The 16,601-nt window shown below is 36.9% G+C and overlaps 3 protein-coding genes across 3 annotated transcripts; all 3 read left to right on the top strand.

Moving 5' to 3' along the window:
- Nucleotides 1–52: 52 nt before the first annotated feature.
- Nucleotides 53–4,033, top strand: LOC116294069 (uncharacterized protein CG3556). Its single transcript, XM_089032802.1, has 4 exons — nucleotides 53–176; nucleotides 1,764–2,473; nucleotides 2,669–2,875; nucleotides 3,516–4,033. The coding sequence occupies exons 1-4, from the start codon at nucleotides 116–118 to the stop codon at nucleotides 3,858–3,860; spliced, it is 1,323 nt and encodes a 440-aa protein (XP_088888928.1). The 5' UTR covers nucleotides 53–115; the 3' UTR covers nucleotides 3,861–4,033.
- Nucleotides 4,034–4,968: 935 nt separating this feature from the next.
- LOC148910036 (uncharacterized protein CG3556-like) lies at nucleotides 4,969–9,156 on the top strand. The gene is made up of 4 exons (XM_089032496.1): nucleotides 4,969–5,094; nucleotides 6,729–7,411; nucleotides 7,821–8,003; nucleotides 8,643–9,156. The coding sequence occupies exons 1-4, from the start codon at nucleotides 5,028–5,030 to the stop codon at nucleotides 8,985–8,987; spliced, it is 1,278 nt and encodes a 425-aa protein (XP_088888622.1). The 5' UTR covers nucleotides 4,969–5,027; the 3' UTR covers nucleotides 8,988–9,156.
- Nucleotides 9,157–11,038: 1,882 nt separating this feature from the next.
- Nucleotides 11,039–14,282, top strand: LOC116294060 (cobalamin binding intrinsic factor). Its single transcript, XM_031701590.2, has 4 exons — nucleotides 11,039–11,183; nucleotides 11,496–12,139; nucleotides 12,640–12,846; nucleotides 13,416–14,282. Exons 1-4 carry the CDS (start codon nucleotides 11,045–11,047, stop codon nucleotides 13,755–13,757), a joined length of 1,332 nt encoding a protein of 443 aa, XP_031557450.2. The 5' UTR covers nucleotides 11,039–11,044; the 3' UTR covers nucleotides 13,758–14,282.
- Nucleotides 14,283–16,601: the final 2,319 nt, after the last annotated feature.

Here is a 16,601-nt window from a genome sequence, read left to right as displayed (position 1 = left end):
GATAATGCATGAAAGACCTGATTTATGATTGGCCTATAAATTATATGAATAAATTACAAATAATTTATATATAGAATGGTATTGCTTCAATCAGTTTAACAGACTTGTTTTCAATATGAACTTTTTTATCATCACGATTTTTGTACTTTGTTGGGTACAGAGCCACGCATTCTGTGGTGAGTTATCAAACTTAAACTTTAAAAATCTCCATATCAACTCTTTCGTTTATTTTTGGTACTAGGATTTTGCTTTCAATTAAACAAAACTCGAAGTGAAACCATGATGACCAACGATAAAAATGTGTAGTGTTAGGGGAGATCATGGTTTCGTCTTCACTGTATACGTGTCATGTACTTTTTTTGCAATTTAATTTTGGTATAAAATGCCAGCAAAGTTTCCTTCAAATTCTCAATATCGATAAATTACAAAAAAACATTTCCTGAGGCGACAAAGCGGAAAAAATTAAATTCTATATTTTTAATTGATCTTAATTCAATTCATTTTCACTGCATATACAGCCATAATAATAAGTAAAGGAATAATAACAACACATAGACAAGACTAGACTAAAAAAAATACAATGGGTTAGGACTAGTAAAGAACTCATAAAGAACCATACGTGTGGCTATTCTTTCACGGGCAAATGAAGCCCACTCTAGTCCACAAAGAAAGTCATTAAGAAGTCATGGTTTATTTATGCACTCGTAGACTTTGATGTGGCTGTTGTCCTAGCTTTTTCAAAATGGCATGCTGTTAACTTCTTATTGTAGTTTCAGCTTTTTAAATCCACATTTCAGTTGGTTTTCAAGTTTAATTACTCCACTGTATCTAAAAAAAATTAACTTCAAAGTCATTTTTAGAGATAACAGGAAAAAAAAACAGTGTACGTGCTAAAAGTTGGATCGCTTAATTTATATAACCTGAAGTGGAGAACGAAAGTGAAACGCTCTTGATTTAGAAGTTTCTAAAGCCATTAGTGACGATGGTTGGGATATGCTGATTACTTATTTTGGGAGGATTTAATTTATTAACTACAAATACAGGAATAAAACAAGATGTAAAAGTCAATACTGAGAGACAAATATTTATTTCCAGATTTTAGATGGTTATTAGTTTACTCCACTGCCATTCAAATCAAAAATATTTTTTAACTCAGTATAAGTTCTTTTTAGAGATAACAGGAAAAAACATGTTTATGCTAAGTTGTCGTCGGTTAGTTGAACATCAAATTAATACAATAACTAATGCAAATGTCAACAAGTGAAGAATGAAAGTGAAGTGCTCTTGATTTTTTAGGAGTTTTTAATTGAAGCCACTAGTGAAATATTAGGTAAACACTGATTTCTAATTCAGCAAGGATTAAATGCTACAAATACAGAAATGAAACATAGCATGGAAAAGTCAATAGAGACAAAGTGTGAAGGAGTAGCAAATGCTTGTCTCAGCTCTGTAGGAAGTCGTCATGAAAACAACACACCTATTGTGTTAAATATTCCAAAATGTATCTATATACTGTCTGTTTTTGTTTTGTTTAATACATCATCAGTCACGCGACGTTAAAAACGTTGACGTCATGGATGTATTAACGTTCGTTCGGTTCCACTTTCGTTCATTCGTTATTTAACTCGTTTTCCTTATTTCTCTAGATATTTTTTATGCATTTTCTTAATTTAATCATTTAGTTTCATTTACTTGTACATTTTCCATTAATCCATCTTGTTTTCCATGTTACTCGAGGGTTCTTTTATTCATTTTCTTCACAGGAGGGCCGAGGCTCAACGGTGATCTTGCTCGAGCAGCGGTCAAGGGAACAGAGTTCATACGATCCAAACTAGCAGACGAAAACACCGTTACCTTAGGATACATCCGTGCTGCGGCCTTTAACTCCCTTCGCCTCAATGGTTTTACCATTGACATGATCTCCAAGCTTGGAGTCGAAAAGATCGGAGAGTACATCGACAAGGAAGGGCTGAACAACATTACAACAGGTCGATTGGCTTACATAGTGTTTGGTGTTAAGGCCATTTGCAAAGATCCGAGAGCTTTCCATGGTTATAACTTGATTAAGAGTGTTGAAGATGGCATAAAGAAGTATCCCATTGTTGGATTCAACCACCCATTCCAGTACGCTCTTGCTGTTCTGTCTCTGTGCACCAGTGGCTACGGCCAGGCATCCTACGATACATACACCAAGATGCTAGACAAAATGATAAGAGACAACCAGAAGTCGGTTCATGCAGTTGACACAATCGCTATGGCAACCATGGCTTTGTCTTGTATGTACGACAGACAGCGACCTCGCAATTTGGTTTGTTGGTACAGATACTGGTACCGGAATGCTGCTGACCGAAAGCTGTGTAGAGCCAGGTCCAAGTTGAGGTCGATCTTGCGGTTTGCTACCAGATGGCTGAGAAGACAACAGAAGAAGGATGGCAGCTTTGGAAATAGCATCACCAGTGCACTAACTGTTCAGGTACATTGATGTAATCCTCCTTTTTTCATCTAACTTCCTTCCTTCCTTCCTTCCTTCCTTCCTTCCTTCCTTTGTTACCATTTTAACTACACCCATTATATGGTACCCCTGTTTGTGCCACAATATACATACTTAAGTAACAAAATAAGTGCTAGTCTGTTTGTAATGCATTTGCTGCTTCCATCAATTGTTTAGGCTCTCTTGTCTGCTCACATCAGACCCTTTTTTTGGCGCTGTTACAAGACGATGAGGTACATCCTAGGAGAACAAGCAAGTGATGGGTATTTCAATTCTCCTTACGTGGCATCAACAATGCAAGTAACGCCTTCTCTGATTGGTGCGATCCCGAGTGACATCAATCATATTCAGTGCCCGAAGAACTCCTCAAATGGAAACGCAAATGTGAGTAACGCAATCCATCAAGGGCATCGGTGGTCGCAAATAAAAAAGATAGATATCGTGTCGTATCTTAAAGCTAAAATCAGTTTAAAGGTTTTTGAGACATTGTTGCTTTTAAGATACCAAGCAAGTGCTGTTTGTTTTACTTTTCCAATGCAACAAATACTTGCTGAAACGAATGGAGAGGGCTTCTACTTCGCCTAACTATGTTTTGCATGACAATCCACGTGCTAATCCCCACAGCCAATCATATCGTGTATTGCTAACCCAATCAAATTACGTGATAGATTACTAGTCGCAACCAATCATATCGCGTAATTAAGATGACTCGCCCAATAAGATTTAGTACATTCTGATTTTCACTTGCGCTTTCCTCATACGAACAATGCAAATTCTCTTCCTTTTGCAAGTTACACCATATTGATGGAATTTTTAAAAAATATTAATATTAATATTTATTTATCAATATTTTTTAAATTTTCTCTTGATATTTCTGATTACCCTCCTTTGTTAACACCACCGACATCGCCGCCATGTTTCTGTTTCTTGGGTCTTGGGAAAGGTTACAAACCATCGAATGATAGATTATGACTTTATCATCTTACACTACTTCATTTTGCCAATATTTTTTTCTTCTATCCAGCCAATCCAAGTATGCACAAAAGTAGAGTTTCTTACCAACCCAGCCAACGTATCAGCCCCACCAAACCCAAGCCCTGTCCACCTCACAGTAGCAAACGGAACCAACGCCTACCACATCCTCACACTGGCTGCTACTAAAAATCCCTGCTACAAGTTCACCGCTAAACTATCAGCTTATGGTCACTTCATCACGTCCATCTGCGGTGTGAAACAAGAACCAGCCAACAAGAAATATTGGATGATCTACTCTGACCCTAATACCCTGACACCAACTGGGGTCGATAACTATCGCCCTAAGGATGGCACGTGCGTTATCTTTAAGTTCCAGAAATTGAACTTTCGTTAGAGCAGTGAAAACCACAGGGATCCCAGTCCGTTTGTTTGAAACCACAAGAAACCTGATTCTCTTAAAATAGACTAAGATAAAACGTAGGTAGGAATGGTAGCAAAGAACACAACTTGTGTAAACTAGTATAGCGTAAAGTAAGAATTTAAATAAAATTTCAAGATAAAAAGTCAGTGGAGAAATTCCTGGGATTATTTTCCCCTCCTGTGTAGCTACAAAATAAAAAATAGGACGAAATTTTTTCGATGAAAAGAATATAGAACACACGTGCTTTTGGTACATAGAACGCGTCTTCTGATTGGTCATATGTTACACCTCTATAGCTGAATGGTAATAATGTATCACGTGACCTGACCGAGGCATAGTAGGTTACAGCAGGTGCGCTTATAACCGCTGGCAGTTAATATTGACTCCTGGATAGAGGTTTTTGTCTAGTCATGAACATCATTAGACACTGCATCAATCAATTGGCTGCTTCGTGGTTTTCATAAACCCGTGAAACAAAGTGTATTTATTAGAGTTTTTACAATAACTTACAAATTTCTCGCGCGCTGATTGGTTATTTTTTATCATCAATAAGAGGACAGACAGATAAAGCTGACGTCAGCGAGCGCGCGCTCTTTCCGTTGGTTGTTTTGATCGCTGAAAATGAGAAGTTTTTATCGTTTTTGTTATTGTAAAAATCAAATAGACATCAGTTTTTCATGTGTCCTCTTATTGACGATAAATTTCGTCATCACACTGTCAAAGTAGTATGCGGATCCACTCGGCTACGCCTCGTGAATCCACACTACTTTGACAATGTGATGACACAATTTATCGTCAATAAGAGGACACATGAAAAATAAAGTGAAGTTTATGTATCATCAAGAAAGCTCGTTTGATAACTTGTCTATTTTTTTGTCGTAACTGTGTTTTGAGAAACTTGATTATTACGCTGAAAAATCAGTTTTCTTAGGTGCCAAGTTTTTGGACGACTTCCCTTTTCTCTGAAACTACGTTCAAATAACTGATGATAATTTTTCCAAATATTGCCAAATTACTGAAGACAATAATAGCAGCCAATTGATTGGGTAATTTGGATGAAATGAACGAATGTTAACTTCAAGTAAGAGTCAAAAAAATTCATTTGTACTGAAGTGCAAACACGCAACGTATCTTGTCAAGATGGGATCACTAGTTCTCTTCGTGTTGGTCTTGTTTGTTTCATCCCGTCAGCTTGATGCCTTCTGTGGTATGTTGACCAAAAGCATCAATTTTATTTCCTTACGAAATTCGAAACAAAAAGAATTTTTTCGAGAAAATTTGGCTTAATGAAACACAATTCCCATTATTTCTTCTTCGTTTCATCCATGTACGTTTCTCTTAATTTATTTTAGTATGAATCTCAATATCGATAAATTAATTATTTCCTGTGACGACCAAAGCGGAAAAATTTATATTGAATCTTTTATAAATTTATTTTAATTTGATTCATTTTCACTGCATATACAGCTATGAATAAGTAAAGATATAAACTATAAGAAAACTTATGAGGAATAAGAACAACAAATATACAAGATGAGGGGGAAAATGCAATGGGGAAGGACTAGAAAGGAACTTATAAAGAACTCGATACGCGTACAGTACTTGGCTCGTGGAGCAAATGAGTCGTATAATTAGCGACTAAAAGTCAAAGTAAAACAATGGAATTTGTATCTACTAGAGTACAAACACTAAAAGTGTGCAACACTTTGCACTATTTAGTAGTAAATAGTGCTAATTAAACAATAGAAAACAATAGGATTAGCATAATTTAGCAGTATTTAGTGGTATTCATGTTACACACTTATAGTGTTTGTACTCTACTATGTATTACGTTGACTATTCATTTACGGGCACAAAGTAAAATCACTTCGCCCAAATCACCCAGAAAGTAGTTATTTAGTCACTGTGTAAATACGTATTCATTACCTTTTTCAAAATCAAACTTCTAATACAAATGATGCAAATGTCAACAAGTGGAGAACGAAAGTGAAACGCTCTTGATTTTTTCAGAGGTTTCTAAAGCCATTAGTGACGGGTTGGGAAACACTGATTACTGATTTAATTAATTAACTAGAAACACAGGGAGACAAAGCGTGAAAGAGTAGTGTTCGTAATTCAGCTCTGCAGGAACTCGTGATGAAAACAACACACCTATTGTGATAAATGTTCCAAAATATGTTTCTAAGCTGTCTGTTTGTTTGCGCTGACCCGATACAAGGAAAAAACGTCTGCGCATACTCCATATGCAAATTAGTCGAAACGTCTTCATGCAAATGTAAGAATATGTTAATTTGCCTTTCAAACATGACAAATAGACTTCACAAAATGCCAAAACTTAGAGTCAGTTTTTGAAACTTATGTCTAATTCTTTCATATTGTTTTCTTTAATACAGTGTCTTGGTCTCACGAAAGTATACTCGCGAATTTCTTTCTTTACTCGGAGAAAACGAACATCTATTTTCTCAGTAAAACTCTTCTAAATTATTGAAAAACTGGCTGAAAGACACGCATGCGCAAAATTTTTTTTCTAGTGTCCGCTAACCCAAATATCACGAGGAATGATCAAATACGTCATCAGTCACATGACATAAAAACGATAGCGTCATTGATGTATTAGCAAGCATCCATCCATCCATCCGGCACTCATTTATTTATTTACTTGTTCGTTCATTCATACATTTGAGTGTTTATTTTAAATAAATTTTCTATTAAACTCGTTTTCCTTCTATTTCGAGAAATTTTAATGGATTCCTTAATTTGTTCAATCCGATTTCTTCATTTCTTTATTTATTCATTTGCTTCCATATTACTCGAGGGTTCTTTTATTCATTTTCTTCACAGGAGGGCCAAGGCTCAACGGTGATCTTGCTCGAGCAGCAGTCAAGGGAACAGAGTTCATACGATCCAAACTAGCAGACGACAACACCGTTACCTTAGGATACATCCGTGCTGCGGCCTTTTACTCCCTTCGTCTCAATGGTTTTACCATTGACATGATCTCCAAGCTTGGAGTCGAAAAGATCGGAGAGTACATCGACAAGGAAGGGCTGAACAACATTACAACAGGTCGATTGGCTTACATAGTGCTTGGTGTTAAGGCCATTTGCAAAGATCCGAGAGCTTTCCATGGTTATAACTTGATTAAGAGTGTTGAAGATGGCATAAAGAAGTATCCCATTGTTGGATTCAACCACCCATTCCAGTACGCTCTTGCTGTTCTGTCTCTGTGCACCAGTGGCTACGGCCAGGCATCCTACGATACATACACCAAGATTCTAGACAAAATGATAAGGGACAACCAGAAGTCGGTTCATGCGGGCGACACAATCGCTATGGCAACCATGGCTTTGTCTTGTATGTACGACAGACAGCGACCTCGCAATTTGGTTTGGAACTGGAACCGGAATGCTGCTGACCGGAAGCTGTGTAGAGCCAGGTCCAAGTTGAGGTCGATCTTGCGGTTTGCTACCAGATGGCTGAGAAGACAACAGAAGAAGGATGGCAGCTTTGGAAATAGCATCACAGTGCACTAATGTCAGGACATGATATATTCCGTGCAACTGCTTGTTCCTCCTACATTGAGGTAATTCCTTTTCATCTGAACTCTCTTTTACTTCCTTCCTTCTCTTACTTTGTTACCTTTTTACACTACACCCACCCCTCTTTCTTGTTATCCTTCTGCTTCCTTGTCCTCCTTCATTCTTCTTTCCTCTTCTTATGTCCTTTCTTCTTCTCTTTTTTTCCTTTTCTCTTTCTTTTTCCTTCTTTTTCCTTTACTTCTTAATTTCCGTTTCTTCTTTCTTTCTTACCATTCTTACCACCCATCATATGGTGTACCCCAAAAATTCCTGTTTGTGCCACAATATATTTAATGCATTTGCTGCTTCCATCAATTGTTTAGGCTCTCTTGTCCTGCTTTAACACTCACCGACCCCCTTGTATTGGCACTGTGACAAAACGATGAGGTACATCTTAGGAGAACAAGCAGGTGATGGGTATTTCAATTCTCCTTACGTGGCATCAACAATGCAAGTAACGCCTTCTCTGATTGGTGCGATCCCGAGTGACATCAATCATATTCAGTGCCCGAAGAACTCCTCAAATGGAAACGCAAATGTGAGTAACGCAATCCATCAAGGGCATCGGTGGTCGCAAATAAAAAAGATAGATATCGTGTCGTATCTTAAAGCTAAAATCAGTTTAAAGGTTTTTGAGACATTGTTGCTTTTAAGATACCAAGCAAGTGCTGTTTGTTTTACTTTTCCAATGCAACAAATACTTGCTGAAACGAATGGAGAGGGCTTCTACTTCGCCTAACTATGTTTTGCATGACAATCCACGTGCTAATCCCCACAGCCAATCATATCGTGTATTGCTAACCCAATCAAATTACGTGATAGATTACTAGTCGCAACCAATCATATCGCGTAATTAAGATGACTCGCCCAATAAGATTTAGTACATTCTGATTTTCACTTGCGCTTTCCTCATACGAACAATGCAAATTCTCTTCCTTTTGCAAGTTACACCATATTGATGGAATTTAAAAAAATATTAATATTAATATTTATTTATCAATATTTTTTAAATTTTCTCTTGATATTTCTGATTACCCTCCTTTGTTAACACCACCGACATCGCCGCCATGTTTCTGTTTCTTGGGTCTTGGGAAAGGTTACAAACCATCGAATGATAGATTATGACTTTATCATCTTACACTACTTCATTTTGCCAATATTTTTTTCTTCTACCCAGCCAATCCAAGTATGCACAAAAGTAGAGTTTCTTACCAACCCAGCCAACGTATCAGCCCCACCAAACCCAAGCCCTGTCCACCTCACAGTAGCAAACGGAACCAACGCCTACCACATCCTCACACTGGCTGCTACTAAAAATCCCTGCTACAAGTTCACCGCTAAACTATCAGCTTATGGTCACTTCATCACGTCCATCTGCGGTGTGAAACAAGAACCAGCCAACAAGAAATATTGGATGATCTACTCTGACCCTAATACCCTGACACCAACTGGGGTCGATAACTATCGCCCTAAGGATGGCCCGTGCGTTATCTTTAAGTTCCAGAAATTGAACTTTCGTTAGAGCAGTGAAAACCACAGGGATCCCAGTCCGTTTGTTTGAAACCACAAGGAACCTGATTCTCGCCAAAATAGACTAAGATAAAACGTAGGTAGGAATGGTAGCAAAGAAAACAACTTGTGTAAACTAGTATAGGGCAAAGAATTTAAATAAAATTTCAAGATAAACAAAAGAGTGGAATAGTTCCTGGGATTATTTTCCCCTCCTGTGTAACTACAGAAAAAAGTTTGGACATTTTTTCGCTAAAAAGAATATAGAGCACACGTGCTTTTGGTACATAGAACGCGTCTTCTGATTGGTCATATGGTACACCTGTATAGCTGAATGGTTATAATGTATCACGTGACCTGACCGAGACATAGTAGGTTACAGCAGGTGCGTTATAACCGCTGGCAGTTAATATTTGTCTAGTCATGAACATCGATATATTTCCCAGTAAAAGTTGATGGTTTTCATGACATATCACATGACACTGCATCAATCAAAATTATCTCCAATATATAAATATATCTAATATAAAATTCCCCGAAAGTTATGAAAAATAAATATATATGAAGAAATAAATCCCTATAGCTTTGTCTCTAGAGACGGTTTTCTAAATGTGGTTTCCTTGTACTCTTCTGGTTTCGTTTGTTTCCTTCCTTCCAATTTGAAAGCTTTATATATCCATTACTTCAAGTGATATTCAGAATATTAGAAGGTATGTTCTCGAGTTTGCAGGTAAGATCTCGAGTGAAACTGGTGACTGGGGGGGACAAGCTTCCTGTATGGTTTCGTCATAGGACACAAAAAACCAATAGTTAGACAATACGAGCAAGAGATCCGATTGTTGTGATATAAAAAAATTAAGTTGAACTCTAGTAAAGACATGACAACCAAATCTTTGGAAATTTTGCCAGAACCTCGTCAAAATACTGACAGGACAATTGCCATTTTGAATTGTTTTGATTTGTACAGCCAATCAGAGTGCAGTAATCGGAATGACATGACAGCCATTCAGATTGCAGAATCAGAATGGCATGATTCGGCCTCGGACTACTAGCTCATGTGTAAGTAATTACTGTTGGCATTTTTTCATTTCATATGGTTACAATGTCAGAATTCTACTTCCTTTTCATGAATTCCTTCAAATATGTCTAATCATTGCTTTCAAAACTGCCAACCCACTGGATGTATCACGAACGTATTCTCATTACGAAAATCCTTGTTGACGGAAACAATAGACGAAAACGAAAGGAAATCACATTTTTTCATAAGGAAATAACAATGCTGAAAAAAATTCTAGGAGTATCATTTCATATTCTACTAAAAAGCCGAGACTGGAGTGAGTTTGGTTCGAGAAAATTAATGTTAAAGTTAAATGCTAATGAGAACGATTCTGTATCCCATTTACAGACTTCTCCTGCGTTACTGAGGTTTTTCCTCATTTAAAAATCATCCAAAATTAGTAAGATAAAAAGTTTACCCAAGATAAAATGAATTCGAACTAAGAGAAGGAATTACGCGCCCCATTATGAGCATTGTTTGATACTATTTTTAGATTATTTGATGCTATTTTTAGAATCATTTATATGATCGGTTGTTTTTCTGCACGCGCTCTACCCTGTTTGCTCATGATTTCTTGTGTTTTTACAAAAACAGCGTGAGCAAACAGCGTAGTGCGCACGCAGTATGGGCGTGGCAACGATGGCAAATGTTTTATTTTTATTTTATATTATTTTATTTTGCTTATAGCATCAAACGGTGCCTATGAAGATTACATTCATGAATACCAAAGATTCCTTCTCTTAGTTCATATTCTCTTAGCCTACCCAAAAGTCTACCCCATGAAGAATATGTATAACCAAGAAAAAACTTGTTTATTTTTCGTCGTAGTTATGTTTTGGAAAATTTAATTATTACGCTGAAGAATCAGCTTTCTTAGGTGCCAAGTTTTTGGACGACTTTCCGTTACACTGAAACTACGTGCAAATAACTGATGACAATTTTTCCAATTTTGCCAAATTACTGAAGACAATAATAGCAGCCAATTGATTGGGTAATTTGGATGAAATGACCAAATGTTAACTTCAAGTAAGAGTCAAAAAGATTCATTTGAACTAAAGTGCAAACACGCAACGTATCTCGTCAAGATGGGATCACTAGTTCTCTTCGTGTTGGTCTTGTTTGTTTCATCCCGTCAGCTTGATGCCTTCTGTGGTATGTTGACCAAAAGGATCAATTTTATATCCTTAAGAAATTTTGAGAATATAATTCATTACAGCCTGGCAAATGGCGGGTGATATGTAGGTACGCAGTGTTAAAAACAAAAACACGGAAAAAGACTGATTAAAGGTATCTCAGGCCTAGGGCATACGTCGAAATTTCCATGCACCGAACTTAATTTTCTATCCTTTCTATCCTTTTCGTTCGCTTTCCAATTATTTTTTGGGTCCAATTATTCCAATTATTTTCTGGTCTTTTAATTCATTCTTACTTTGTCCTATTTCTCCTTTCTTCTATCCTGTTCAGGCGACAGAAAGTTGAATGGCGACCTGGCTCGTTCATCTGTCAGAGCAGCAGAGTTCATCCGCTCCAAGGTGCTGGACAAAACAACCTTTATGAGAGGACATCACCTAGGCGCTGCTCTCTTCTCCCTCAGACTCGCCGGCTTCTCCCAGGACATGCTATCCCGAGTTGACAAAGACAAGTTTGAGAACGACATCAAAACGAGGAACATGTCTGAAGTGACTCCCGGCGAAGCTGGATACTACATCCTAGGTGCCCTTGGAACCTGCCAAGATCCCAAAAACTATGCAAAGTTGGTGCAGAGGCTTAAAGACGGAATACCGGAGTACCCGGTAGTCGGGTTTAACCATCCTTTTCCCTACGGTTTAGCCATCCTTGGGTTATGCATTAGCGGCGAGGGAAGAGATTTCTATCCAAGTTATGCTGACAAGCTGGTGCCCTTTATCAAAAAGTCAGTGAAACTACACCATGCTGGAGACACAATGTCGATGCTGACACTAGCACTGTCTTGTATTTACAAAGATGACAGCTTGAAAAATAACCAGACTATCAAAACCACCCTCAATGAGGCGGCAAACACGATGGTGGATTCTCAGAAAGAAGATGGCAGCTTTGGCAACAGTATTACTACTGCTCTTGTCGTCCAGGTAAAACGTAGTTTCCCGGCACCAATACGAGTTTCATTTTATCCCCATAACTCGACGGTTAAAATAGTTTTGTCTTCAGAAGAGCAAACATAGAACTCTTGAAAAATGACTTAAAATCCGTATTTTTCAAAGCCGAAAGGAGACTGATTTTCACGCCAGGTTTTACTCAAAACAGCTGAATAAACGACACGCAAAAGGAAAGTGCACGGACAATATTTGATATTCACTCTTTTATGGATAAATTTGATTCGAATTAACCCAGTAAAATTTCCAAGTTGAGTGATTGACGACGTTTATAGATCATTTATTCATTTTTCTGTACCGCAGTAAGACGTTTTCGGAAATGTTTTAATTTTAATGTTTTTAGGGAACATATTTCCAAAATGGCGTTCCCCTACGAACAGTCCTACAATGCATTGCAATGCCAACTCGACCCAGTCTTTCCCTCGATCTCGGAAAGGTTAATTTAAACTTTGTATGTACTTACGCTACTTTCACAGGCACTTTTAACGATGAAAATCGACCCAAACCAATGGGACTGCAGGAAGACCATGATGTCCATGCTGTCCAGTCAAGCCAGTGACGGTTCGTTTGTTTATCACTATCTGATGTCTGTGGTTCAAGTGATTCCAGCTCTCATTGGTGCTATTCCTGAGGACATCAAACACATCAAGTGTCCTGTTATTCCAACTGACAAACAAGTTGCGGTAAGTCTGTCATTCTCTTTCTAGTCTAGGACACTATGCGCATGCGTAATACAAGATTTCTGTTACAGCATAGAGGGGTTTTCGTTTTGCTAGTGTGAAGTATACGATAATGAATTACAGCACGTACACGGTCGGATATGCCGTAACATTGAAATGGCTTCCCATCGTCTTCCAGTAATTCATCCAATCACAAAGCGTAGTTACGGCAACGGTAACATATGGTCAAAGTATGGCTACGAATTTATCGTATCGTTTACTACTCACACGAAAACTGCTCTAAAAAAACGGAAATAAAAAGAAATACTCTGTGTTTTGAGGATGGAAAGAAAGGGATGGGAGGGAGGGATAAGTCCAAAAATCACGATGATAATTGTTTGATAGTACAAAAGTTTTTGTTACTTTTATGTGAGTCAGTCCTTCTTACTACAAGCCGTGCGACAGCTCGTGGGGTTGCTATAATGATAAACATATCGACGGACAGGACGAGTCAGAAGACTGGCGCAGTAGTTATTTCAATTTTTCAATATCATTGATCAAGGTACTAATTCATAGTTGTTATGGTTACGCAGAAAATCCAAGTGTGTGTTCGCCTGGAGTTCTTGACCACTACCACCAATGGAACATTGCTTAAGGCACCACCCCCAGTTCACCTCACCGTCGGCGAAGGCACTAACGCGTACCGCATCCTCCTCCTTGCCGCGAAAAAACACCAGTGTTATAAATTGACTGCAGTTAAAGGCGCGTATGGACATTCTGTCGTGTCCATCTGCGGCGTACGCAAAGACCCGGCAAGCAAGAAATATTGGATGATTTATTCTGCTCCGAATAAATCAGCCGGAACGGGCATCGATACGTTCCGTCCTAAGAACGGAACCTGCGTCATCTTCAAGTACCAGAAACTGAATTTTTAGTCACAAGCACCTAAACAACGACGGATGCTTTTCCTCTTTTAAGCAAAAAGTTTAAATAGATATGATAGCTGTTTTACAGTGAGGACACACTTGAAACCGTGAACATTTCGAGTTTTTTTTCAAGATGTTATTTTCTTGACTTTCTATTGTTTCAAACCCACCTGAATGAAGCATTGTGTTGTTACTTAGAGTGATGAAAATTAATCTTATTTCCAATCGATTGGCTCAAGGGATAAATTTACAATATCTATTTTATGACAAAAAAACAAAAAAGAACTCAAAGTGTTCACCGTTCGAGTGTCCTCACTGTAACCCGCTTAATATAATACTTCAAGGTATATTTTTTTGTAACGATGCGATATTCTTAGGTTAAGCATTCGACAAGAAGACTTGTCTTAATGCTATAATATGAAAGTAAGTAAGCTAAAGAAAGGCCTTTGGTATACAAGATTGTGAAAGAGTTCCAAAAGAATGTGGCTATCTGAGAAACTACATTGCTAATAAATATAGCAGTATTAATATGAATATTCTTGTTTAATCTCTTAATTACATTTTTAAGATCTTCAAAATTACAATTATTCAAAAGCGATGATATTAGATTTGCTAAATGAATCTGAAAGTAAATTTTGTGAACTGTATACTTGATGCAGGAACGATTCATAACAATTTTTTTTTAAAACTCTATCTCTGCAAGCGGTACAAATCGACATACGAGCGTGCGCGTGCGCGCATGTTATAACAGGATAAAACATAAATTGTAAACAATGAGCGCGCCGAATTTATCATATTCGCTTGTGTAAAAATACTAAATTAACGTCATTTTATTCTATTCTGTGGTAATGAGCTTTTATTAGGTATTTATAACTTACTTAACTGAAAAAAAATATTTCCATAGCTGAGGGAAAAAACATGTTTAGAAAATTAGTAAAACTATGAAGTTTGAGGGAAATAAGATCAAAACTTGCGAAGATAATGATTTTTAGAGAGTGTGATTTTTAAATATTCATTTATTGTTTCATCTACATATATTTATTATTTTCCGAGCTTTCGGATCTTAGATCCATCATCAGGGAATAAATGGTGTGAATTTTGTCAGCAGAAAACCTTGCCTCACGCTACGCAGTTGTATTTGTAATAGCTCGCATAATTTTAGGCCGAGTTGCACTCTATTCAGTTCTATTAACATCATCAATCACATTTGAGGAAATCGTAATAGTTTCGATTTTAAAAGTCTGTAATATTGTAGGACGAATCCCTCCCAAATTTCAAGGTAAAATTTCACGCGTAATTCGTAATTTACTGTTGTCATGGCGTCCAGCTGGTGGCGACCCTGCTTGAAAGACGAGGAGGACACGGATCATTTCTATCGCTGAAAAAGTCAACAAGTTGGGACATGATATTATTTTATGTATATAGTTATATTTTTATGATTTTTATTGGTATTTTGTTTAGATTAGTTCCTAATATTATTATATATGTATGTATATATATGAGTGTGTGTGTATATGTGTATATATATATATTTTATATTATATATAATTTCGATTGTGATTACAATATTTATTTATATTATAATTTTAGTGAATTAGATTTGATTTATCTTATATCATATATATTGTAATGCGCTGCTGATAATTTTATTGAAGCAGCGCAATATAAGTCAATAAATTATTATTATTATTATTATTACAAGGAATACTTTAAACATCAAAAAACACAGAGCAAATCGATAATTAATGAAGAATATTTCAAAACTGGAGTGACGAACCGGAAAACTACGAGCTAGACGAACGAGAGGAGGTCAATACGCAAGAGATAGAACTCTCGTATAATCATTTGCAAAAATAAAACTTAAGACAACTTGTGAGGTCTTGATTTTTGTATTCCTTAAAATGAAAAGCATGCTTGATTAATCTATGACTAAAACCATCTCTCCATGTCTCCATGTATCCGGATATTTAAAAAAGACGGAATTTTCAGTTCGTCCACAATTCGTTCGGTGAATGCGCCACTTGACAACGCGACTTTTAGAAAACGAATGAGAGGCTTCCATTTATTATCTTATGGGGGAGGGGGAGGGGGAGTTAGGTTATTTCTGTAAAGCTTTCTAGCTTTCTATGTGATTTTGCCGACTCCCCCGTCCCATCGTCAATCACTTCTAAAATATTCATGGTGATTGTTCTGACAACCATATCGTAGCTTAGCGGTTGTTAAGTACTATTTGGACTTTTTCCAAGCTAAGAGCTTGTTAGAAGCCTGTCACAATTAACTCTTAAAACTAACTGGTTTCTTTTTCTTTTTCGCGGTGTCTTGCTATAATGTCTGTGGCGCCGAGAAAGAAACTATAACACCTCTATGGTTATATTTTAAACTGAACCTTTCGACCATTTAACAACAGCCTTAATAAGTAAAATTTTAATTTTTAATTTTACTGATGAAGGCCATTGATAAATTGTCGAAACGTGTAATTATCCTTAATCAATATCAGAGACACATCAAATAATATGAATCCTCGCCTAATTGCACCTTTATAGTGTGTTTACGAGCAAGCCCAGTGATATCATTAGGAATTCATTCAGGATTTTTAAGTACCTATTCATTTTGACCTGAAAACTTTCAAAGATTCTTTGTTTTGAAGGTAAGCGGTGTTGATAAATATGATTAACACCAGTAACATTTTCATGTTTTCATGAAATTTAAAAAAATATAGCGCCAATATCTTAAAAAAAGTATAGTCAATGACTGTTTTAGGATCAGGCTAAGCAATAAAGCACTTCTTTTTATACCAATACGACATCAAATATTAATAAGAGAAACAATATTCTGAATTACACGCATGCGCAA

The sequence above is a fragment of the Actinia tenebrosa genome, unplaced genomic scaffold (genome assembly GCF_029948245.1).
Source record: "Actinia tenebrosa isolate PJP-AT-01 unplaced genomic scaffold, QUT_ActTen_1.0 PGA_scaffold1__47_contigs__length_23844297, whole genome shotgun sequence".
In the NCBI taxonomy this organism is placed as follows: domain Eukaryota; kingdom Metazoa; phylum Cnidaria; class Anthozoa; order Actiniaria; family Actiniidae; genus Actinia; species Actinia tenebrosa.
Note: the sequence above shows the minus strand (reverse complement) of the source record. Positions and strands in the feature narration are given on the sequence as shown.